Source organism: Pleurodeles waltl, chromosome 2_1 (assembly GCF_031143425.1).
Source record: "Pleurodeles waltl isolate 20211129_DDA chromosome 2_1, aPleWal1.hap1.20221129, whole genome shotgun sequence".
In the NCBI taxonomy this organism is placed as follows: Eukaryota; Metazoa; Chordata; class Amphibia; order Caudata; family Salamandridae; genus Pleurodeles; species Pleurodeles waltl.
Window position 1 is genome coordinate 55,098,165 of NC_090438.1, and position 27,057 is coordinate 55,125,221.

The 27,057-nt window shown below is 45.4% G+C and overlaps 1 protein-coding gene across 1 annotated transcript; it reads left to right on the plus strand.

The window, feature by feature from the left end:
• Positions 1 to 959: 959 nt before the first annotated feature.
• On the plus strand, positions 960 to 19,487 carry LOC138261259 (C-type lectin 1-like). The gene is made up of 5 exons (XM_069210034.1): positions 960 to 1,102; positions 6,613 to 6,785; positions 10,305 to 10,436; positions 15,015 to 15,120; positions 18,508 to 19,487. Exons 1-5 carry the CDS (start codon positions 1,045 to 1,047, stop codon positions 18,618 to 18,620), a joined length of 582 nt encoding a protein of 193 aa, XP_069066135.1. The 5' UTR covers positions 960 to 1,044; the 3' UTR covers positions 18,621 to 19,487.
• Positions 19,488 to 27,057: the final 7,570 nt, after the last annotated feature.

Here is a 27,057-nt window from a genome sequence, read left to right on the forward strand (position 1 = left end):
TACAGCTTCAAGCAAAAATACACGTTTATTAGCACAGTGGAAAAATACGAGCATCTAAACCGTGAGACCAGGCAACTAGGCCAAAGCCTCCGCTAAAGTAATGCTAAGCTAAACATTTCAACCAAGCAAATCGTAGCACACGTTTATGATTATGTCGGATTAGTGCAATTCTAATACACCACGTTATATAAAGCACGCATATAAATGATGGCAAACTACTCTGAGGGCACATTTTGTCCCCGTACAATCTTTATTAGTTCGGTTAATGTCACACATGATTATTTCAGCACTACGTTTAAGCGTTAATAAATCAAAACCTTCATTTTCTGCTTCATCAAGGTTAACATAAAATAAAGTCCAGGAGGGCGAAACACACGTTGGCTGCTGTTTTGCTTTGGATTTTGTTACTCCATCATCTTAGCAATATACATTTTTTGAATTCTTTCTATTTATTATTCTATGGCTGAAAGTTACAACAATAAAAAATATTATTACTAAAGCAGTGTCTTCTGTGTACAGCAGTGTTAAGAATTTACAGCTTCAGGTCCAAATTGCTAAGGGTAAACATATATTCTGAGTGAATGTTTGTCTCTACTAACCTGCACACAAACTTTACATAACCATAGTTTGTTGGTTCATTCACAACCTCAACATATGTCCTACTCTTCGGTAAAGTGCTGGAGACCTTCACTCATGGCCTGTCATCAAATAACAAGCAGTGCATCAGGTCCAGTGTGTGGTGCTTTCCAGACTGTGCACAGTGTCTGTCCTATGCTAGGTGAGGGTTGAGAAATGCCTCATACTGACACTCCTTGGGTGTTTGCCAGGGTTTCTCCACCTTCAGTTATGCCTGGCCGAGAGGTGATACTGATACTGGTGATGATAAGATACATATCATAGGTGGCTCAACTAAGCACTTCTGCAAATTCCTTCTATAAATTTACTTCCCCAAAAGAGGGAAGGAGCAAGCCGTAGGCTGATCTCTAGAGGTGACCATCTCCAGCTGGTGGTTTCAGAGGGACAGGACCATCCATCTTCTGCAAGATGAAATCCCTGCTCATACTATTCACCCTCCTGGGGCTGGGGGCGTGCCGCAATCTAGGTAAGGACACAATGGCTGTTATATCTTGTGATTGTGTTCAAAAGAGAAGTCCTCCTAGGGACATAGCGCCTTCACCTCCCTGTGCCTTGCAGAGACTGAGGCACAGATTCACAAACTGTCACAGAACGCAGCGCAGCACCAAAGTTGATGTGCTGTGTTGTGTTGGAGAGAGAGTTATCTACAGAGATGTGGCACTATCCTGCTCTCTCCCTAGCGCCGGTGGACAATCAGGATGCCAAGCGCCTCACACACAAGCACCACAAAAAAACATTGCACCATAGTGCAAAGGTATCTGCGTGAATCTAGCATTGGTTTTGTACTGGAAGGTTATCCTTCCAGCAGAAAATATTATGCTTAGACTAACTTTACAACTTTTCCCACTTTGGAGGTGTGATGTACAGTGCAGCACACATGCAAAGCAGGAAATGTTAGAAGAAACAAAAGCTTTTCTCCATTTTAACGCCTGCTTTCAGTAGAATTAATTTGTGACACAAAATTCTGTATACTGTTGTTAGGAGATAGGATTTTGCATCAAAAGCCATAGGTGGTTGCAGGGGAACGCCCATGTATCACCCATGGAACGGCTCCTTGATTCAGAGATACGCAGAGTAATGCAAAACAGCGCTCTACCATATAAGCAAAGAAAACAGTGTTTGTTTCGAATGTTTTTTATGCAGTCATTCATCACACCCTGGGCCATCCACTAGAAATGAATCAAGATACACACCCCATGCTTTTTTGCCATTTCTTCATGTGTTCATTAACATTGGGGCCTCAATTATTTGTTTTCTAGCCAAAAATCATTTATACTGACAAATTGCTGCATTGAAATTCATTCAAAAGGAACCTTGTGTTTTTTCTGATACCCAGTATTCCATTTTGGAATATAGGGGGACCCTATCAGCATGTGCTGTTCTACCATGTGGGCACAGAGGGAGACTGTGGGTGGCAATATGTCAGGTTAGAAGGCTCTGATGGTTCAGCAATGCCAGCTCAGAGGGTGTGTAATAGTACACTTGTGCCCGTTCAAAAGGGTGTCTACGGGAAGTGCCAAGCCAGCTCAGATGGAGTTTAACAGTAGATCCATGCCAACACAGAGAGACTATGAATATGGAACCCATGGAGCCCCAAGCAAAGCATAACTGGACCATGTGCCACCACCTCATTGGAAAGTCCAGACTTGTTTTTAGCTATTTTGGCATTTTCCTGGGATGCAGGCTAGGGGAGCTCCTTACAGAATACATCCAGCTATTCACTTTAACAGGTACTTCCTTCTGGACACTTCAAATGGGTATATCCAGCTCTACACATCACGTGATAACTCCAGCCCTAAACTTCACTCCGTATGTTCAGCCTTACACTTCACTGCACATCACTTGATATCTCTAGCTCTAAGCTTCACTTGACATCTCCAGCTCTGCACTTGATATCTCCAGCTCTACACAACACCTGATAACTCCAGCTCTACACTTGAGATCTCTAGTTCTACGCATCACTTGATATCCCCAGTTCTACGCATCACTTGATATCTCCAGCTCTACGTTTCACTTGACATCTCCAGCTCTGCACCACACTTGATATCTCCAGCTCTACACATCACTCCAGCCCTAGACTTCACTAAGTAGACCCAGCATTAGATTTTACTTAGCATTTCCAGCTCTGCATTTCATAAGTCATCTCCAGCTCTATTTTTCAATTGATTTATCCACCTCTTCACTTTACTTGATATCTCCAGCTCTACACATCACTTGAAATCTCCAGCTCTACATTTCACATGATATCTCCAGCTCCACACTTCACTTCATATCACCAGCTCTATGTTTCACTTGACATCTCCAGCTCTACGCTTCACTTGCTATCTCCAGCTCCACGTTTCACTTGACATGTCCCGTTCTGTACCTCACTTGATGTCTCCAGCTCTTCACATCACTTGATATCTCCAAACTTCACTAAGTATATCTAGCATTAGATTTTACATAGCATTTCCAGCTCTTGATTTGTTATCTCCAGCACTACTTTTCACTTGATATCATCTCCAGCTCTGAATGGGTTGCTTTTTCCTCACTTTCTGAGCATCAAAGTGCTCATACAAATCTTACCACACAACGCCTTGTGTGTGGCTATTACTTGTACACTGTCCTTTCCTCACATGATATCTCTAGGAGTGAAGGCACTGAAAGATGTATTCCATAGAATGTGCCAACCAGGGAGATTTGCAGGCTTTAAAGTAACAAAACAAAATCTTAGGATGGTCCATTGTGTGGGAACAGGAATCTGTAGCAAGTGATGTGAAGTGCTATGCAATGACAGTGAGATCACCTCATGTGAAGTGCCATGCAGTGACAGTGAGTTCAACTCATGTGAAGTGCCATGCAGTGACAGTGAGATCAATTAATGTGACATGCCATGCAGTGACAGTGAGATCAATTCCTGTGAAGTGCAATGCAGTGCCAATGAGATCAATCTATGTGAAGTGCCATGCAGTGACAGTGAGATCAATTCATGTGAAGTGCCATGCAGTGACAGTGAGATCAATTCATGTGACGTGCCATGCAGTGACAGTGAGATCAATTCCTGTGAAGTGCTATGCAGTGACAATGAGATCAATCTATGTGAAGTGCCATGCAGTGACAGTGAGATCAATTCATGTGAAGTGCAATGCAGTGACAGTAAGATCAATCAATGTGAAGTGCCATGCAGTGACAGTGAGATCAATCTATGTGAAGTGCCATGCAGTGACAGTGAGATCAATCTATGTGAAGTGCCATGCAGTTGTAGTGAGATGATTTCATGTGACGTGCTGTGCATTAGCATTAAGATTAAATCACCCCATCAGGATAACCTTGCAGTGGTGGTAATATCAGATCATTCTTCCAAAGTGAGATGCTGGGACCTTGCTGTCTGCCAGCAGAAATTATAGCATAGTTAGAGGGATGGTGGTGCTAGTGAAATGTAATGGCTCTGAGGCTAAACCACTTACCAAGCCCTTCAGTGAGCGAGGGGTTTCCCTCTACATCATGCACAGCAGAGAAAATCGTCTGTCTGTGCACAGAGCTTGCAAGAGGGAGCAGCACGAGCACATACGAGCTAGTATTGTTCACGTCCGAGTAGAAGTAAAAGGGTGGAAATTGTCACCTTTGTGGTATTTTCTCAAGGTGAACAGATACTTCTCTGTGAGGCTGGCAGAAGGGTAGCGTGCAAGTGCTTGACTACTCTTTTCAGGCAGGTGTGCCCTCTGACTTCACCTGTATGACATTGTGTTCATAATTTTCACTGAAGTTGGTCCAGAGCCAGGATTTTCCTAGGTTTCTTGTGGTCTATATTCCTTGGATTTTATGGTCTTTCCCTACTCCAGGTGTATATTATTTCCCACAAAACCTTGATAACAAGTGACACAGAACTGACACTCTTGTTGGCATTCTTTTCTGGGAGGCCAGGATTGATTGGGCATGGGCACTGACCTCCCTTCAGGCTTGAGGCGGCTAATGCCCAGTGGTGTGTATGATGAGAAGCTCACACGGATGAGGGGGACTCTGAGAGGGCTCTGCCAAGGGCATTCCATGAAAATTAGTGGAATTTTCATGTAAAAACGTTTTGTCTACTAGGCAAGGATAAGGGAGTTCGCAAAAGACGTATAATGCAGTGAGAATGGGTCTAACGCTGGAAATGTCTCTAAGGTAAAGATGGATTCAATTATGTGTTCCATTTAGTGATGGGGCGCTCAAGAAGAACATTTGCGATTTCTTAACCATGTGAAAAGATAGACAGGCTACAGAAGGATCTCACAGTTCTTTATTCACTTGCTCATCTTTATGCCAGGTTTGAAATGTTCTGGGTCCATTTATCCAATTCTCATATGCAAGGTGCTTCACCCTATTGGCCCATCTCCATTCCACTGATTCATGTTTATGTATAACTTGCAAGCACTATTCGCTATTGGCCAATGTTTGCATTTGATTCAAAAGCCCTGTCTCCCTCCTGGCCTATCTCTAGGTACAATTCAATAGGTCCTTCTCCCTATTGGTGTGTCCGCATGTGTGATTCACAAGGCACATACTCCTATTAGCCATTCTCTTACTGCGCCATTTGAACCGTGTCATATAATTGATCATTTTAGCTTGATAAGGATCCCTAATGTGGATTAACCTATTATTTTATCTGTGAAAATGACAAATATTTAATGTTTTGTATACAACAGAAAACCACCTTGCTGTTACCTTATAATCTCTAGCAGCTACACAAACTACATCAGCTCCTAGAAGCCCTCACTGATGATTGGTGAATTGATAAACATTAACAGCTGAAAGCCTTAGGGCAGCTCCTAACAATATATTATTGCTACATTCAGTGACATACTAATCCATCAAACCCATCCCTTTTTGCTCAATTTCCCCCTGTTTTTTCATTCTCCTGGTCCTCCTTTTCCATATCTCTTCTCCCCTCTAAGCACTTAGAGGTGACATTAGGATGTCATAAAGCTCTGCGTGGCATGGCACGACTTGGGAGGACATAGCATGGTGGCATAGAGTGGTGAGAATGGAGGGAAAGGTCTGGAAGGGGTGCCATGCATGGAAAAGAGAAGACCCATAAAAGTGCATTACTTAGCTATCTCTATATAGTTTGATTTGCCTGACATGGTGATTGATTCATGGTAATTCATTATGGTCACTGTGATCTGTAGCCTTTTAAAATGAATGTCCATTAAGGGTTATAGTGACAAAAGGAGGCATGTCCTTTCAATTAGCCCACATGGCATTTGGTACTTGAAGGGGAATGAGTGGTGGAATGCCCTCCTTAGCAGGGGACCTTCCACATAGGGGGCTCCAGGCCACCTAAGCTTTGGACTTTGGAGGAGGAATGAGTGGCCTCATCCAGAATGAAGTATTTTTAAGACATTTTGCTTTCACATTCTTTCCAAGAGGAAAAGGTAGCACTGCCACACCCTGCTTTGTGTAGTCACCTCTTTAGTACAGCAGATACTGTGTTAATGGCCTCACCTTGTCTGCTCATGAGGCCATGCCCTCTGTTGTGAGTGACGAGTAGCTATGTTGGGACTATTGAATGCTCATGACATGGTAGTCAAAATCTTCTTAAACACTTCCACACTCCTACATCACCACAAATGTCCATGGTTCCTATACAGGACAGAGATAGTCTAAAGTATTGGAAAAGCTCCTGCCGTGGGACGTTCAAGACTGAAGCCCCACACCTGGTAGAATGCCAGCAGAACAGCTCATGGTAAGTGTCTTACAGCTGCTGGGAATTTTGATAAGGAAGTTGAATGTTGGAAAAAATGACTCAATTGTAAAAATCCTGCACTAGTGAGCATCCTCGATAGGAGGTTCATCAAGGTGATAGAAATTCCTCTCCTGGAACATGACTTTTGGGGGCAAGAGATTCCAGTGTAAGGGACATCTGCAGTGATGGTGACATTCTATGTAACAAGCCATGCATTAGAACTAGAAGGAAATTCAGCATAATGAGGGTCTCTTCCCCATTGACTTCAACAGAAATGATGATGGAAGATGCTGTGGTGGAGGAGTCCTCGGCAACCGAACCATGCGAAAAAATGAACATCTCTGATACCACCATGTGCCCCGTGTGTGGAATCCAGAACTGGCACCGGTTTGGCAAAAGTTGCTACATCATTTTCTATTCCAAACTTACATTCTCCAGCGCTGAGGTATGTAAAGATCGCTTCTACATAACTCTCTTCTTTAAAGAGCACATGTTGTGGCCCGGAAATAGTTCTCATCTCTCTAGAACAGAGGTCTTCAAACTTGTTTGCTCTGAGCCCCCTAAGCAAAATGTTTTGAAGTCAGGCCCCCCTAAAAAATGGATGGCAACAATAGGGGAGCGGGAGGGGCAAGGCGGAACACAGGGGTCAAAGGTTAGGAGATTGTTTCAGGGGTATCTTTCTGTAGCTCATAATCCACAATATAGGTGAGACTTTTACAACTGGAATTGGGGTGCTGTGGGCCTGGATCCCAATGCAACTGCCCCCCCTGCATGAATGGTAACCGCAGCCCTGAGAATCAGGCTGTCGTCTCTGCCTCTTTCACTCCCCCCCCCCCCCCGCCTGGCCATCACTCCAATCATAAAACAAACTTTTAGTCTCTGAGAATTTTTTTTAGCTCCTATGTGCTGTCCCCTTCTTGCAGCAAGAGTGCCCTCTGCCCTGAATAGCAAGGAAATTAGCCCCCTGTGCCCTTTTTGTAATGGCAGACAGTCATAGTTGTTTTGTAGTGTGGCCCCCCACAGTCCTGGTCTCCAGTGCCACTGCTTCTGCTTCACTAATGATAGTTTCTGCCTTGACAAACAGGCAGTGTCCTCTATTTCGTGCTAAAAACATGGGCCTCCATCTTTCCCCACCCCCTTTATGGCAGCTCTCTGAGACCCAGCTAAGATATCTCCTCATTTTCAGTATTCACCTTTGTTGGGCCATTGGTCCAAGGCCCAAAGCAACACTGGCAATATAAATGTGTACTCGGCCCTAAAGCAAGCAAGGCAGCATAGTACAACAGACATAACTGGAGTTTAGTTGGCCCTTCACACCCTTGAGCCCTGGTGCCACTGCACCTGCAGCACTAATGGTAACTCCAGCCCTGCAAAGTAGGCCACTCCACTGGGTCATCACTCCTAGACCTGAGTACCGAAGCAATCTGTCTGCCCCTTTCTATAGAAAAAAGCAGGGGAACTCCCATCTTTCGCACTGTGTTGCTTGGGCCTGGTTCTCTGTGAGCAAGGATGACCTTGCCCCTAATGCTAACAAGGAGAATGGCTCCCGCTTTTTGCTAATAAGACAGCCTCATTTGGAGTGTGGTGGCCATTCACAACCCTGGCCCAAGTGCCACTGAACATGCTTCAGCATTGGCCCTTTAACCTCAAGACATCTCTTGGAGAGAGTCATTCGTACATTACAAAATTATCCCCTAATTAGAACCCATTTCTCTTGGCTCCTTTGATGCTATCCAAGGATATCACTACCTTAGTCCTTCTCCTGGGCCATTTCTCTGAGGTCCGATGGGTCTGGGCAATCACAGCTCTGTATCTGAGCATGGCCTTGCTGGCCTCCTCCCTGTAAACACCTCGACCCACCTCGAAGGACATCTGCATGTAAACAGATGTCGAAGTGGACAGGATCCATGGGGACCCAAATGTCAATGCTATTTTCCATTTTACAAAAGCAGTTCCCATACTTAAAAACAACCATTCCTAAACAGTTAATGAGGCCCTTGAGATGCCTCCTCATTAAAGTGAAGGGAGGGTGGGGTTGGGCTGGAGAGAGGTTTTCCTGTGCTGTGTAGCTCCTGACGGGAGGGACACAGAGCTATGGAAGCAACAAGCCTTTCCACCAGGGTGCCTGGTCCCTGAAATAAATTTAAATGTGTCCAGCTGGTTAATCACCAAATGTAAATGCTGCTTTGAAGCCAGTGTAGGCCTTCATTGATAGAGTCACCTGAAGTTTCTTGGTGACAATGAGTTATTCTTTTTGATACATAATGTCAGGGTGTTATAAGTTGAGCTATGGAAAATGTATTTTAACAGACATAAATATGTTTGCACTAGGTACAGTTTACATATTACACAATTATATACATTGAAAATACTTGTTTTATCTAAAACCAGGATATCATTTTGCAACCTTCTATTGTGTATAATACAATTTGGAAATAATTACTTGCATATTCACAGTGCTTTCTGTTCCAGGACCTCGTAGGCCTATAACAATTCACTATTCCCCACATCTGCAATGGCCACATTAACCAAACCAAATTTCGTAATGCAAATTAATGTATTTCCATCTGATTTCCACTGGTGGCAGGGTTAAAAAATGTGGCTGAAATGAAAAAAAAATTCTAAACGTGTCTTGTTTTGTACTTTCAGTTAACTGTGTATAAAATAACGCAGAAACCGTAAAAGAAAAATAAATGTACGGGATTGAAATATTCCCTATTAAATTATGAAATTTAACATATAATACTTAAGCACTTCAAGGGCTGCATGTTAATGAAGACAGCCTGGAAATTCACCAAATAAAGAAAGTCACGTCCGAGGACATCTTCATTTACAAGTACTTGTTGAAGGGCTTGCAGAAGCCCTCCGCACTAGACATACCGCAGACCCAACATTCCCAGTGAATCGGTACACTTCTTTAAGTGCCTGCATAAAGGATTTTATAGATAGAGGTGCAAATCACATGTCAATGCCATCTTTAGTTGCCCCCCTAGCAATGAGACATCATATAATGGCATCTAAAAGGTGGCCAAGTGCTCCTCTTGGTGTCTCTACAGACCCCAGAAGAGATGAGACCAGGCAAGGACCAATCTCTATGGTAAAGCAAAGTTTCAATCAAGGCCTCTGGAACTCAGTCAGCTAATAGGGTCCCTGCCTAGAGGGCTTGCTAGACACAGGCTATGAAGGGAACCAGTCCCTAGGCTGTGGTGGGTGCACTTCAAATGACCCACAAAGAGGTTCACCATTGATGTCCAGAAAAGTAGAGGATCGAGCAACAAGGGAAGCTTTTTTGGAGCTAGAACCATCAGTGAGTCCTCATCAGATGTAGAGACATTCTCCTCCTTGGAGGGCAATCTGGTGAGAGGAGATTTAAGGAGGTATTTAGAGTTTGGTGGATGTCCTGACTGCTCTACTTAGAGTGTGTATCGATCAATGCACTGCAAATAGGGCAGCGAGATACATCCCAATGGTATGTTGCGTGTTTTTTTTTTTAGCAAGTGAGGTAAGCTCACGGCAGAAGACTGATTTGAGTAGACCTTTTAGCATTAGATTTGCGACCCATTAAACCATACCTTCTCCCCCCAGGCTTCCTCCTGCAGCCAAATGCACACAGACAATGTAGCCAAGTGCAGGGTCTCACTCCCCTTCTCTGAAGTCTTGCATCCCTCTGTCTACATTGAAAGAAAAGTTTTAAACTGCCGGAGCCTCTTTGAGTGCTGCTCTTGGTGTATATCACATGTAGGATGATGCACTGTGCATGTCTGCGCCAGCGTGGTGCACCCACGCAAACAGGGACGTTGTAATCCAGCTTTGAGTGGTTTGAAAGAAGAGATTTTAGAGTAAGTCTAACATAAGCCCCAGTGCAGGTGCACTGTTGCATATTATATAGATCTTCTTCTTCACATATAGGACTTTCTGATATGCCAGTTGGTATGCTAACACCTTTTCTCCCTTTCTTTGCCAGTTTTACTGCAAGAGGCACATCCGCGGTGGTCGCCTGGCCTCCATACATTCCTCAGGGGACAATCAGTATCTGAAAACGTGGTTCCCTCGCGCGTTCAGTCATGCCTGGTTGGGAGGACTCTACTTACAACAGGTACGTTTAACATGACAGCTTTAGTAAGGTAAATGCTTAATTTGTAAACTAAAAAAATAAGATGCCAGGGCCCACATCAGGGCGAGTACCAGCTTAGGCTGATAGAGATAGCTATATCAGAGCAGCTTAGGCTGAACTAGGAGACATGCAAAGCTCATGCAATACCACTTACAGTTACACAGTACCTATACACAAGTAGACTGCACAGGCTCCCAGTCTGCCTGGGAGCGCCCTGGCCGGGCACTCCCAGCCAATCCTGGTGCTGCTCTGAGCAGCGTCAGGATTGGCCGCAGGGCAGGCTGGGAACCTGTGCCTGCGTGCAGCAGAGGAACGGCGTAACGTGACGGAGGAGGTATGTTTTTCTTTCTTAATTTAATTTTTATTCCCACCTCCACGCGCCACCCCACCCCTTCTGCGCCCAGCGAACCACCACTGCTAGTTAAAGCTGGTTACTCTTCTAAAGCTATATACTCACTCTTACTCACAAAGCTATGGGAATGCACCAGGGCCAGATTTGGGGTCACAAAAAGCTTCATGTTATCAGAAGGCCTCTTTTTCTGCAGCAATCGGGTTATTCTGGAATCAGGAATTATGCTTCTGCTCAATTGAACAAATCAGACTAAAACACCTGAAAAGAATGATTTGTACAAGCATGATCATGAACTGAATGGAAAATGTTGCATGACAGTGACATAAAGCCATCTAGTATTTAGGATGAATTCCTCAAAATGTGAACAATTGCATTGGGCTCCTTATGAAGTGGCCAGCACAGTATAATTGAGATGTTTCATTCCAATCGCATGCCAAAAGAAAGAAAAACTATGGGCCTGACTTAAAGTCCAAGGAAGGAGTTAACTCCATCAGAATAGTGGAGGACAATACCTCTGCTATCCTTAGGGACCTCGCCTACCAAATTTAGAGTTGTGTGCAGGCCCTGTGGACAACTCTCCACTGCTGCCAGGGCTATTACTGCCTACGCACAGTACTATCAGACATGATGGCCAACCAGCAAATTTTTAAAGCATGTTTTGCTTTTAAAAACAAAATCCCAAAGAAGGAGTTTGTTTTTGAAAAACAAAAAAGCTGACGCTTCCACATGCTGGGAGTGTTCTCTCAGGGTGGCGGGCTCATTATTTTTTCCTGTCCCTTGGGTTCAGGTTTTGCTCCTCACGGGGTAGACAGTACAAAGTCCTTCCTTTGATGGCCCCTACTCTGCTGGGCCATCAAAGGAAATATTCTGTCAAGGAGCCACAACCAAAGAAATGGACTATAGTTAATTGAACTGAATGTCCTTGGAATCTGAATTAATTTTCCCAGTACATTAAAGAAAGAAATATACGCATGAAAGACACAGAATAAAGAAACTCACAGAGATCAGTATTCATAACTTTATTACAAATATTGTAAGAAATAAGACACTGAATAGAGTGAGATATTTTGTTACTTCCATTCTTGCGACCTACTGATCTATCATTTCACAATACCACTTCAATACTTATTTTACAGACAGGAGAGGTGGCTCAGCTATTGAGGTTTCAGAGTTGATTTGCGGAATTCTCTTTCAATTATAATTTCCTGGCTGTAGCTCAGACACTGCCTACGTGCCATGTGATGGCTCTTACAGCAGTAGTAATAGTGCTGGCTCCAAGTAAAAGAACCCAAACATGGACACAAGGAAGCATGATATCTCAGCACCTGTCTGTATTCGGCATTCTTGGGCATTCATCAGGCACAGAAAAAAGGGCAACCCTGCTTAGAAACTTTGACACCTTTAAGAAGAGAAACCTATTGCCCACTCCTTACTCCTACCATCTACCTTATGTCATCACACAGAAAGAACTAATCAGCAGCCCTTTGCTAAAAAGGCCTTCACCGAATTTCTTTTGGTAGCCTTTTCTCAGTTCTCCCTCACTTCAGGTATGGGTCTCCACCCTGAATCAACAGGGATGCAGTCAATGCATGCCCTGTGTTTAATGAAGATGCATCTACTCTCCATCACGTCATGCATAATGCATCCTTCTGTGCTTTTGCTAAATATCCACCACACATATCGGCACATGGAAACTGGGGGTCACACAAAATCCCTCTTTGGGCCATCTGACATGATGTCTCTGGAGCCTACATCTCCCCTTCTTTTGCTCATCAGAGCCTCCTTACAATCCAGAGCACCTCTTTGCTATTTGCCAGAGCCCTTTGACCCCTTTGTTAACCATCAAACAATCTTCCTGATTTCAGACATCTGAGTTTCTCAAACTCTTTCTGCCATCCTTCACAGACCACACGCATTTTTACCCATCCAGCTTGACACTCCTCAGTCAAGTTTCAGTCCCTGTGCACTCAGATCACCATCAGACGATTGTGCCAGTATCAGACAGTGCCTTTTATCACTCAAAGGTAGGAGTGTAACAGTACAGTTTTTTTTATTTCACATTTTTTAGCAAATACTGAAGAGATGGGGTTTCTCAGAGTTGGCAGCATCAGAAACATAAATAAGAACTACTTACAAGAGGGATATGCTAATACATATTGCCTTGACTGACATAAGTGTCTTTCTCCTCCTGGTCTTCTTCCTTCTATTCCAGGTCCTTCTGTACCTTTCGGATTTGGTCCTCATCCTAGGTCTGCTCTAAAATCTCCTTTTCTGGCCTGGTTTGGTCCTCCTGATCCTCATCCTGCCCCTGGTCTAACTAGTTCCGGTTACCCTGGTACGGTTCCCTGAATCTGGTGCTTCTGGTCATAGTCTTTCCGGACCCTGGTCTTCTTGGTCCGGGTCCTGGCTCATCCTTCTATTAGCCTTTCCTAGGCCTCATGATCCTGGTAATACTGATCCTAGCCTGAATCCTGCTGGTCTGCTGGGTCCTTATCCACCTAGCCCTGTTGTCCTGGTATTCCGATGGCTGGCACTCCTTGTCTTCTTGGTTTGGGTCATCCTGAGTCTCCTTGCCTTGGTCCTTGTGGTCCACGTGGTACTGCATCCACTGGTCCTGGTTCTCTTCATTAGGTCTTCTTGGGCTGGGCTTGGTCATTTTGGTCCTGGTCTGGTCCCATTGGTCCTTGTGGCTCCGGTTGTCCTAGCTCCCCCGCTCCTCACAGCCCTGGTAATATTACCCCGGTTCCTAGTCCTCCTGCTTCACTTGGAACTTCAGGTCCTGGCCCCCTTGAGTCTGACCTATTTGGTTCTCCTAGCCCTGTTCCTGCTTATTCTGATCTTTCTAGTCCACCTAATCCTCCCCCATCTGGTCCCTGGTCTTAATGGTCTTAGTCCACCTGCTCCTGATGTGACTAGATCTCTGGGTCCTCCTGCAACATGTCATTATTTATCACTAAAAAACCTTAAATATGTTTTAAAAATGCAACAATGTTTCTCCAAACAAACTTATGAGGTCTGAAAATAAACCAATTTTTGTCTCAGGTTTACACTTTTTAATGTGGTAAACATATATTAATGCAGCCAAGCAAAAGCCTCAGATTTAGTAAACTAGGATGCACACACAGGAGAGCTATACTCTCATGAAGCTGGTGAGCTCACGAGTCACTCATTGGAGAATTCTGCTCTGACTCACCCCAAACCTCATTCTACTACTATGAACTCCAAAATAACCCTTTCTATACTCTTTCCTCCTGTTCTCTACTTTATCTCACCCCAAACCTAATTTTACTACTATGATCCCCCTAATCCCTTTCTAGACTTTTCCCTCCTCCAACTCTCGTTTGACTCACCCCAAACCTCATCTTACTGCCATGATCTCCCAAAGAACACTTTCTAGACTCTTCCTTCCTCTATCCCTCCATTTTCCTACTCACTCAACCAAAAGACTTGCATGTTAACCGCTCAAATTAATTCATATTGTCCTATACTAGTCCACCACTAATCCTTTTGGGGTTGCAGAGTAGCTTGCTACCCACAGAAAATTATTCTATGCATCGTCAGGAGTAGTAAGAGCTATTTAAATACAATTACAATTACAATAAGTGGCACCTGCACTACTGCAAATATTTCTTAATCCATTCCATAGGCTTTTAAAAGTTTTTCAGAATTTCTAAGCCTCCAACCAATATTCAGTATATGAGCAGCAAATAAAGTCACTTTCATTAGGCTAAAAGTTAAAACTTAACACAGCTGGTGTCAGTAAAATGCTAGCAATCCTTCACTATACGTTTCACTGGATAATAAAATAGAACCAGTGTAGTTTTAGAACTAGAGTGTATGAGGAGGACAGGAAGTAGTGCATCAGACAAAACTAGTATAAAAAACAGCTAATCATGGGTATAAAGTGGCAGATGTAGACCAGCAGCTAGTATAGGTGCAGAATAGACATCACATGGGCCAATTACATGGGGTTACTTTCCCAGTGGAAAAATCTATGTGGCAGAAGATCTTTTGAATGTGCTAGAAAATGAAGCAATATTCCTGTAACCTTTATCTTACCTCCTGGTTGCAATTCATCTGCACGTCGCTGCAGTGCCTTGAAGACTTTACCTCCAAAGCTATCTTCTCGCTTGTCCTTTCGTTTCGCCCTCTCACTTGACCTCTGTGTGCCTATTGTCTAAGCATCTTCTCTCCTTCTCTATCTATAGGAAAAATCCTGTGTTTGGACAGATGGCAGTGACTTCAACTATAAGAACTGGGCTTATGGAGAACCCAGAAACCAGTATGGAAAAGAGTTATGTTTGGCGATGAACAGTAAGTAAACAGAGACACATAGGCCCTAATTCTAACCTTGGCGGACGGCGGAGGCCGTCCGCCAAGGTACCGCCGTCAGAACACCGCACCGCGGTCGAAAGACCGCTGCGGTGATTCTGACATTTGCCCTGGGCTGGCGGGCGGCCGCCAAAAGGCCGCCCGCCAGCCCAGGGCAAATCAACCTTCCCACTAGGATGCCGGCTCAGAATTGAGCCGGCGGAGTAGGAAGGTGCGACGGGTGCAGTTGCACCCGTCGCGTATTTCAGTGTCTGCTAGGCAGACACTGAAATACTTTGTGGGGCCCTCTTACGGGGGCCCCTGCCGTGCCCATGACATTGGCATGGGCACGGCAGGGGCCCCGCGGCACCCCCTACCGCCATCCTGTTCCTGGCGGGCGAACCGCCAGGCACAGGATGGCGGTAGGGGGTGTCAGAATCCCCCATGGCGGCGCAGCAGGCTGCGCCGCCATGGGGGATTCTAAGGGCAGCGGTAAACCGGCGGGAGACCGCCGGTTTACCCTTTCTGGCCGCGGCTGAACCGCCGCGGTCAGAATGCCCTGCGGGGCACCGCCGGCCTGTCGGCGGTGCTCCCGCCGACCCTGGCCCCGGCGGTCTTAGACCGCCGGGGTCAGAATGACCCCCATAATTTGTTGTCAGTTGTTATCTATTATGATTTGATTAAAAGGAAGAGGGTGTTTAGGTGGTTTGACCCATTTCCAAATATGAGGAAATCAGGGAAATGAAGATGAAGCTCTTGAAGTGTGACTTATCCCAGATCTGTTACTGAGGAATTCTCTTGGATAGATTTTCTGTACACGTTTGTGTCAGCCGTAGAGGATTCCACGCGTACTTGTGAGTTCTGAAGCAATTGAACAAGGTGGTAAACTAGGTAGTGAAAGCAGTGTCATCTTAAGGTCTTTGGGGGCACTGGCAATATGTATTTTTGGGGTCCCTGTATGAAAAATATTTGAATTTGTTTGCAATTTCCTGATCACTCATATCATTGTAATGCCAGGCAAAACTAAATGATATGTTAACCTTTAACAGGGGGGTGACAAAACAGTTGAAATATCATTAAGATGACACTGGGTCAAGAGACTGAGTCAGAGGTATAGGTATACAGAGGGACAGAGGATGAAAGAGAGGGAGAAATAGAATAGACGGAGGTCAAATAGAAAGAATGTTCACTTTCACATGGGACCCTTAGAAGGTAGAGGCCCCAGACAATGCCCCATTTGACCGGGCCTTAAATGATCTCTGAGTGGAAGAGGAGAGCTCTGAGGTGTTCAACAGTGATGTGAAAATTTTTGAGAAAGAAAATGACCCAAGGAGACTGAGATCTTTTGCTGAGGAAAAGTGTGAACCATCTTATGGTGATATCTCAGCTCATGCAACTGTAGGTAACCTATTCATGGGGTCAAATGCAGCAGGCAAGTCCAACATTACAGAGGGACAGACATCAAATCATCCACACAATGTGAAGAACATCATCACCGGGAACATATTCAAGCACATCCTTTGCTGTCCTTTGGAAGCCTGATAGAACATGGGAGAGGCAGTCCAGATCAGGCCCAGAACCATATAGATGTTCTTGTTTAAGTGCTACTAGAGTGCAGTAACAGCAATTGTCTCTAGAATTATTGCTAATACTGTAAAGTCTAAATTTGCCAGCACCACAGAGCTTCAAATTCATCTTTTTGTAAGGGAGATGATGGTCCCTTCTTTCAGACGTTTTGGACTGGATGGAGCAGTTCACGATAGGGCAGGTGACAAGGGCGAACAGATGTGTGAACTCCATGAATAGCCATTCTGGAGTAGGGTCACCTGGGCAATTAGTTGTTTTACAGACTCCACAATGGCTGGACCCTGGCAGGGGTAGTTAGTGGTAAGGATTATATATTGTTCATCTGTGTGGGAGGGATCGGATCTAGAGTTGAACATTAGGCAGTGGATGACACGCAGGTCCTTATATCATGAATTTTCTCCGGATGAAGTGCAGTTTCTGATGGAACCACACACTAGTGGCAAATAGATGGTGATTCTTGCAGCTGACACCAATTTGAAGACCCATCTTGACTTTGACTTTAGTTATTGAAGTAACACAATATGTGGAGAAAATAATTTGATTCCATTTGCACCTGGCTTGAATTATGTAAAAAGGGCTGGTTTAGGAATCCAACTTGATGCAACCCTCTGTTTTTAAGTAGAAAGCCAAAATCTGTGGAATGCCACCGTCAGCTTTAAATATCTGTTTTCCATACACAGTACAACCGCAACATTGACAACACTTGACCAGGGTTCCTACAAATGGACATGTTGCTTTGTTATGAGTGTTTCAGAGAAAGGGTTTTTTTTAAATTGTGTGCCACATTCTCAGGCATGACTGTGACCATGTGTCTACGTGTGTCTGTCAATGTGTGATTCGCTCTATTGCATGTAAAGGTTTAGGTCCAGGATTCGTGTATCATGTCTGCTTATTAGAGAAATGTATTTCATCATCTCCATCTTTCGCTTACGTACTTAGGGGCATATTTATGAATGAGATGCGTCACTCTTGCGCCACTCAGCAGGGCGCAAAAGCGACACATCTCTTAAGTCAGATTTATCAAGCCACGCAAGGCCACCTTGCCTGGCCCTGATTGGCTTGATAAATCTGGAGTAACACAACTCAGTGCAAATTGCTGTGCTGCAATGCTCCACCCCGCGGAGTTCTTCCATGGGTGGAGTCTGGGTGTTCCAAAGCAGCACCCATGGATTTTGGCACATTCCCAGATTCACCATCACTGGTAGACATGAGAATGTGCCAAAACTGCTATGCCTCCCCAGGTGAGGTGTAACAAAGAGAAATATGTTTTTTTGCCATTTTTGCCCCTCTTTTTATGTTTGCTGCACTCTGCCGCACACATAGAAGGAGGAAATGCCTCTCAGGATTGTTTTTGTGCCGGAAGGGGCCCCTTCCTGCACGAAAACAAACCTGCTTACAATGCAGGCACCCTTGCCCAATGGTGCATGAGTGCCTGCATTGGCGCTAGGCAGCATATTGTGCGCCAGCGCTAGGAAAAGGCCGGAATGTGCCTTGTAATGATTAAAATGGCACATTCCTTCCCTTTTCCTTTCCCACAGTGCAGCACAGCAAGGTGGCTTGCTGTACTGCACTGTGTGAAATCTACATCAGTATGCCCCTGAGTGTGATAACTCCCTCCCCAGTAACTTCCACTTTTACTTCATGCCCTATCCACCTTTTTCAGTGAAGCAGATCTCACTGTTGTACAATCTCTCCCACTGTCCAACCCACACTCTTCTAGACTCCCCAATCCCCCACCCATTCCTGACTCCCTTTGCCCCCAGATGTTTGGTCCCTGACTGACACTGTGTATTTCTTTTTCAGCGGGAGGGCAGTGGAATCTCCTACCTTGTAACTCGAATCAACCCTTTTTTTGTGAATATCCTCTGCAACAGAGTGAGGTCCAGGAAGAGGAATCCCTGGAGATGGCCGCCTAGGAGCAGCTCCCTCATGCCCTGCGTCTTTTTGCTGACGTTTCTGCACTTTTTCTGTGATCCACTGCTTGCAAGACCACCTGGCAGTACCACCTTTAAGAAGGAGCAACACATTCAGGCAAAGCATTGACACCAAAGACACATGTGTGCATGTCTCCGGCACTCATAGGGGCAGATTTATCAAACTTTCACACGGCACAACACAGCAAGCCACCTTGCATGAAAGGGAGAGGGCAGGAATGTGGCATATTTAACATTACGAGGCGGGCATTCCTAATCTCTGCCTGCGCCGTGCACAATAAGCCATGGTGCAAGGGTGCCTGCGTTGTAGGCAGGGTTATTTTTGTGCCAGAAGGGACACCTTCTGGCACAAAAACGATCCTCAGAGGCATTTTCCTCTTCCCATGCGTGCTGCAGGAAGCAGCACACATAGAAAGAGGAAACAATGAGGAGAATTAAAGATATTTCTCCTGCTTGCGCCTCTGTTAGGGAGGCGTACAGTTCTGACGCATCCATGCCCGCCCGTTTTGATAAATGCGTGGGTGGATGCATGGGATCACCTTCACTCCAAGATATACTTCCCTGCCACAGAAAGCCCCGTACAACCATGCAAGTGACCTTGCGAACCTTGGTAAAGCTCATTTTAGGTTTTGCGTCACCTATGTGACCCCTTGCGTGGCGCAGGGCAACACAAAATATTTAATAAATTTGGCCTATAGTATGTTCAGGCTGCTTGAGGTTCCACCACTAGCTGGTGTAACCCAGGAGTAGAGCAGGCCGAGGAGACAGAATACATCTCCCTGTGTGCATCTACACATCTCTTCCTGTCTAATGCTGCTTGGCATTTGAATAAAAGCTTCACTTTGCATATCCCAGAGTCTGTGGTCTTCTCTGGTGGCAGGAGCAGCAGGGGGTCTTCTAGGCAGGAAGTGGTTGATGGGTTAAGGTATGAGATTCAGACTGAGAGGCAGTGTGGTATGTGCAGATGTAAGCTGTATTGTGCGCATGCGTGTAGCATGTGTATAGCGCAGAACTGGTCGAAAGACATCAGAGGGCTGTACAAGGTAAAAGGCAAAGACAATTAAGAGTAGAGAGTGAAAGAGGACTCTTACTGCCTTGTGAATTAGTGCTCTTTAAAGAGTTGTGTCTTCAGTTCTTTCCTAAAGTGGAGCAGGGTTGGGGAGGAACTGAAGACCAATGGAAAGTTGTTTCAGTCCCTGGTTATTATACAAGTGTGCAGAGGCGGCTTCAAATCATGAAACCCACTTTTTAGAATGTGTCCAATAGTGTCTGCCTTCCACAAAATATAATGCATACAATGAATGCACCTGTAGCGAACAGCTAATGAATTTCCTGCGCAGGTCTTACACATAGATATGTTTATGCTAAGCCTTAAAATATTTTAAGAGAGTTATTTTCAAATCATGAACTCCATTCGGACAACTCACATAAAATAAAAAATATTTCATGTCTCAGTCACAGCATACAAAGTTATTAAGGTTTTCCCCTATCAAAACTTTGCAAGTTTTAGGATGTTCAGAATGTTTGCGAAGAATAAAAAAAAGTGTCTGCAGAAAATACCCGGCGAACTTAAGTTATATGGGAGACAAGCACTGCAAAAAATATCTTTTATGGGGAGAATCTTTCCACAAAAACCTTTTTACGGGAAATATTTCCTGCTGGGGAAGAGTTGCAAAAGTGGGAGACTTTGCAAAATGGAAAAAGTGTAAGATTTAAGCGTCACTTTTCTTGTGCCCGTCAGGGTTCTCCTAACGCCACCATGAGCAAGAGGTATCTAAGATACGGCACACCATGGCGGTAAGTAGGGGACTACTGTCAAAAACCTTTGACGCTACTTTGGAGCTTTGCAGGATTAGCGGCAAAATGTTGGTGCTAATCCTGCAAAGCCCATTGAAAACAATGGTGTGCTGCTTTTTAACACCTGCTCTGAGCCCAGATAGTCAAAGTTTTTCACTTGTTGCAAAGGTGCTGCCTCCACTGACATCCTACCTCTAAAAGAATGATGTAGTTTCAGTGTAATACATTTTGACTTTGAAGGATTTATCTCCAGGTCTCTGATCTACAAAAGGAGGTAAAGTGAACCAGAAGAGCTTGAAGACCTTGCAGGGTTCTGGAGAGCTGCAGCGTATCGTCTGCAGATATTTGAACTGTAGTGATAATACCTGCAGACTTTGGAGCATCATGATTGCAGTTTGTTAGCCACTTAATTACACCATTAGTATATATGCAAAACAGCGCGGGGAAAGCACAGATATGTGTCTTAAGCCACGGTTTATTAGCATTGTGGGTGTAAGGTCTCCACCCATTCTCCACCCATACTCCACCTGACCAAAGGTCTCTATATGCAGGATTTTCAGGGTCCTTAAAAGGTCACCAGGAATACCATAATTTTCTAACACCCTCCATAGATTTTCCCCAGAGACCAGATTAAATGCGGCCCTCAGATTTCTGAAGGCCACGTATAAATGGTCCAGTTTCAAGGTAATGTTTCCAACACATCGTCTTAAAGTGGCAGACCTGGTCCAGGTCCAGGGTGCTGGCCTTGCTCCTAAATTCTGCTGGTAACCAGAAAGAATATGGCAAGCTGTTATTCATGACAGGAGTCTTGACAGGACCTGTTTGCAGAATATGTTTTACTACTGTCAATCAAGCTGATTGGTCTATAATTGGCGGGAGCGTCCCGCCTACCCACGGGACGATGGTAGCTCCTCGCCAAGAGGGTGGGATTTCCTTCCTTCTCATAATGGCGTTATTTAATGTGTTTAGGTAAATAGATGTAAACCACCTGGAATACCATTGGGGCTGGGCACTTTTTCCCTCTTCATTTGCTGTAATGTGTGGGCAGTTTCTGCCAAATTGAATTCTACAAGATCTCCAACCTCAATCTCATCATTGGACTCTCTGTGATCTTTTGTAGGGTCATCCTCACAAGGAGGTGGGTCAGTGGCCGACTTACTGTATAACTCTGAAAGTGAGCGACCCATGAATCTGGCTGTGCAAACTCATCAGAATGGTTATATATAGCACAGCTCTCATTGGCTATTATTTTACAGAATACTTTCATGTTCTTATTTTGAAGAGAGTCTGCAAGGTCGTCCCACAACGCTGCTTCCCATCTACTTCTACACTTGGCCATAGTTGCCCAATATCCTCTTCTCACCTCAAATATTTCTCTATGATCTCCTATCATGACTGCTTTTAATACAGCTGTTTTAGCAAATCTACATTTGCCAACATACCACCCAGGGCAGCTGCCCAGCCGTTGACCCCTCCATCTCTCCATGGTTGTATTTTAGCTGGTCCATCATTTCACAGTGAAGACTTACTAAATTGATGAGTATTTTGTCACTTTGCTCGTATGGGCCCACAACTTAGCTGGTAGATCTGGGACAGTCATGGCATCTTTCTGAGATCAAGTCCCATTTAATGTTCCTTCTATTGTTCATAGTAGTAACCACGCTTGAAGGGATATTATGCATACTGCGTATGTTCTTAAAGGGTGCAGCTTGAATTTGGCCACAAAGCGCTTCGTGGTCGTTATCCACTCTAGAGACCGCCTCCATATCAGTCGTGTAAGGCCACAGTTTGATATGTAAGAAAATATAATCAATATTGCTTATATACAAGCCTCTTTTACAGGTGGGACGGGGAGGAAAATGAGTGGGAGTGCAACCGTTCAATGCCCTCAGGCCATGTGTAACTATCAGCTCAGCAATCTGAGCGGCAACCTTTGTTTGCCAGGCCTGAGTCGGTAATAGTAGAGGCCACCACCTGAAGGTCCCATGCCTCATCTGACGGGACTAGGCATAAAGTCCCTGCTCCATCTAGTGTGTTACAATCGCCTGCAATCATTTTAGGCCAGTTATGGTTCAGCTGGTCGATCATGTCAGAAAGTCGTTCATAGTAACTGACTGTGAATTAGCAGGGAGAGAGCGTAAGTAGAAGTTTACAAAGTCAATATGCCTAAACTCACATAAACTACTTCTGGAACTCACTACTCCCAGTATGTCTTTGCAATCAGTTGGGATTCATTTAATTCAAGCAAAATCTCAATTTTTAACCAGATCCGCAAACCGCCAGATGCTCTGCCTGCTACTGATGGTACAGGGAGTGTTACAAATGAGATGTATCCGGACCTAAAAAACGGCTCTGTTACCCATGTCTCCTGACGTAACACAATATGATGTTGGTCTATCAAAAAACCCCATCCCCATTCCGGGTCTGCTAAATTCCAAATCAAATCAAATCAAATCGAAAACATTTATAAAGCGCGCTACTCACCCGTGAGGGTCCCAAGGCGCTAGGGGGAGGGGGTTACTGCTGCTCGAAGAGCCAGGTCTTGAGTTGCCTCCGGAATGCAAGGTGGTCCTGGGTGGTCCTGAGGTTGGTGGGGAGGGAATTCCATGTCTTGGCCGCCAGGTAGGAGAAGGATTTCCCACCTGCCGTGGTGCGGCGGATGCGAGGGACGGCGGCGAGTGTGAGGTTGGCGGAGCGAAGTTGACGGGTGGGCGTGTAGAAACTGAGGCGACGGTTGAGGTATTCGGTTCCCTTGTTGTGGAGGGCTTTGTGTGCATGGGTGAGGAGCCGGAAGGTGATCCTTTTGTTGACGGGAAGCCAGTGCAGGTGTCTCAGGTGGGCGGAGATGTGGCTGTTGCGGGGTATGTCGAGGACGAGGCGGGCGGAGGCGTTTTGTATTCGCTGCAAACGTTTCTGGAGTTTAGAGGTGATTCCTGCGTATAGGGTGTTGCCGTAGTCCAGGCGGCTCGTGACGAGGGCGTGGGTCACGGTCTTTCTGTTGTCGGCGGGGATCCAACGGAAGATCTTTCGGAGCATGCGGAGGGTGAGGAAGCAGGAGGATGATACGGTGTTGACTTGTTTGGTCATGGTGAGAAGTGAGTCCAGGATGAATCCGAGGTTTCGTGCGTGGTCTGAGGGGGTTGGTGCGGTGCCAAGGGCCGTGGGCCACCAGGAGTCATCCCAGGCGGACGGGGTGTTTCCGAGGATGAGGACTTCCGTTTTGTCTGAGTTCAGTTTCAGGCGGCTGAGTTTCATCCATTCTGCGACGTCTTTCATTCCATCTTGCAGGTTGGTCTTGGCGCTGGTGGGGTCCTTGGTGAGGGAAAGTATCAGCTGAGTGTCGTCGGCGTAGGAGGTGATGCTGATGTTGTGCTTGCGTACGATGTCGGTGAGGGGGCTCATGTAGACATTGAAGAGAGTCGGGCTGAGCGAGGAGCCTTGTGGGATGCCGTAGATGATCTTGGTGGGGTCTAAGCGGAACGGTGGGAGGTAGACTCTTTGGGAGCGGTTGGAGAGGAAGGAGGTGATCCAGTCCAGGGTCTGTCCTTGGATACCGGTGGAGCGGAGGCGGGATATTAGGGTTTGGTGACAGACGGTGTCGAAGGCAGCCGAGAGGTCAAGGAGGATGAGGGCGACTGTTTCTCCGTTGTCCATCAGAGTTCTGATGTCGTCTGTGACTGAGATGAGGGCGGTTTCTGTGCTGTGATTGGCTCGGAATCCGGACTGAGAGGGGTCGAGTAGGTTGTTGTCTTCAAGGAAGTTGGTAAGTTGCTTGTTGACGGTCTTCTCTATGACTTTGGCAGGGAAGGGGAGGAGCGAGATGGGGCGGAAGTTCTTCAGGTCGCTGGGGTCCGCCGTTGGTTTCTTCAGTAGGGCGTTGACTTCTGCGCGTTTCCAGCTCTCGGGGAAGGTCCAGGATAGTAATCTTATGGTACCAATTCAGCAGGAGTCCCACCCTTAGGCTGTGGGCAGATAAATCACTACACTGGATCACTTCTGCCTCTGGAAGTAGTGAGGCGGATAGAGATGGCTGCCCTTCTTAGTAAGGGTTGCGCACACAAAAATGGGCAGAAACATTTTAACTGTGGAGGGGAACTTTTGGTGTAAGGATGGTATATCACCCTTGGTATGATCATTATGTAGTCATTCTACTTCTGAACGATTTGATAGGCGAGCAGGGGATTCTGGGGCTAGCTGTAAGTGGTGAGGGGGCTTTGATTTACAGATGCTGGTGATGTCAGATGTGAGCAATGGAGGGTTTATCTTCAGCCTTATTCTTGACCCCATGGTCAGCCTAAACCTGTGCTCCAATGCTTTGAGTCCATCAACAAGCCCCTGGTTTGCAAGATATAGGCCAATATGATCAAGAGTTGAGTGCTAGTAAAGCGAAGAGCGTTTAATGTGTCCTCCCTGATATTTGATCTACAGCTCCTGATTTTTCGGAACCAGTGAATGGTTTTGCTGATCAGTCATTCTTGTGATTCACTGGTACCTACTGTGTGTTTTGGGACATCGATCATGAGTATGTCATGTTGCTTAGTACTATCCCCTATTGGCCCAAATCCTGACTCCTTAGAATTTAACGTAGGTGTATCAGGGCAAATATGGGCAAGTAGCCTTTTAGCTATAAATGCCAATGGGAACCTCCGCTCCCAACCCATAGAGGCTTAATGTTTGAGGACCATATCCAAAGGGGGCAAGAGAGTATCCCTGTCTATTCGACAACTGGCTGATTTAAACTTTCATGCTACTGGACGTGTTATTAACCAACCAGATACAATAGTTCTCGGGTGTTTAATTAAGCTAGTGCGTGGGAGATCATCCTTCTCCTTGGCTTGGTGGAAGTTGAGATTTGAATTCAATAACACTGTTGTCAAGTTGTCTATTTTGTCTTCGAGGGCTTTGTGCAGCCTATAAATGCAATCTCTTAAGCTTGATATCTCATCTTTTAGTGTGTTTAATTAATTTATCAATAGCTTTGTGTTGTCCCCATCTAGGGCATGGACACTGTTAGAAGAGACAGGTGGCTGGATATGGTCAATTATGAGTTTGTCCTTATTCCCCGGAATGTCAAACCTATTGTGGCCTTCTACATCCACAATGGGTGAAATGGTACCCCTGCCCTTTGGCTGATCAGCCAGAGGACTATGCTGACTGGCCACGGGGGATAAAAGAGTAGAGCTATTAACATTAGCTCTTGTGTGAGCAATATTTCTAGATGAAGCCAGTTTTTTAAAAAAATACTTGATGTCCCCCTTGCTACCTTTCCCTACTTTTTCACTTTGTAGCTAAGAGGTCTACAACCTCTTCAATCAATAAATGTATCTCTTCAAGGGTACAATTGTTGGCTGGATGTGTTGGTTGCTTTTCCTCCTTTTCCCAAATCCAGTAGTTTGTCATTAGTCTTAGGTTTTACTATGATGGCAATATTAAAATTGCTGGGATATCCCTGAAGGCCCTTGATTAAAGTATCAGTTCTCTAGAGGGATACACCAAGAGTAAGGGGCTGTAGTAATTTCAAAGCGTTTTCCACCCAAATAGTATCAATACAATACCAGCCAACAGATTTTAACTGGTGAAGAATACAGCAATAAACCCAGCCCATGCAGCTATATCAACAGGCAATTAAGTGCCAGACAGGAAGGGTTTCACTTAATAAATCTGTTAAAACTAGAGAACCATTCAAAACAGATGTCCAATCATGCAGAAAATAATTGTAAGTCCCACAAAATTATATAAGGCAGTAGTGCCAATCCATAGCAGATAATAAATACCCTGAGGGACAGAGGGAGCAATGAGCCAAGAGGTGCCACCTCGGATAGTGTGAACTAGCTTTAAGACAGCTACCGGCAGACCTGTTATTAGAAAGTCCCACTTCCCAACACCTGAAGGTTCTTGGAGCCAAACTACTCACACCGACTGTCAACGACCTCAATGCACGTACTAGGCCCCAGGGTGTAGGGAACCTTAAATGGTGCCCAAACAATACTCTGATGGTGAGCCCCTGACTCCTGGCAGCTAATAGGTCTGTGGGCTTGTATCCTCACTGGAATCTTCACCCCACCTGACCACAGCAGTGATGCACAGCTTTACAATGGGACGTAAGAGGGCTTTAAAGAGCACCCAACTAACGCACTGCTAACACACCCCCGCCTCCTGGTGGCTGAAAATTCTGAGGGCTAAAGTCCCCACCCCACTGTTTGGAGCAACAGTGTGCAGTACGTTCTCTTAGATCGGGATGTACATATACGCCCCAACTGGCAGCGTAGAAGAAGTGCAACCAGGTGCAAAAGCCCTTGCCATAAATAACCAGGAGTATCCAGCCATACAGCCAAGTGGGGTGGCCCTCCCTGGCTCTTCCTGGTGCTGACGGGCACAGGACGGGCCCGCCCTTGGCTCGGGATTCACCCGGGCATGACCCACATGGGTTCTACACTGTGGGTGGAGTTAGGGTGCTTTGTTAGTGTGTGGGGGAATCCGATGCGGCCCCTCCTCTTTCAGACTGATGATTATGGGACAGAGATTCCCAAAGTCCACGATCTCCCTCAGTATACAAAAAGTGATGAATGTAATGCTTGAAATAATCTCAGCCACATCTAAGTACTCGGACCACATCTCAGTC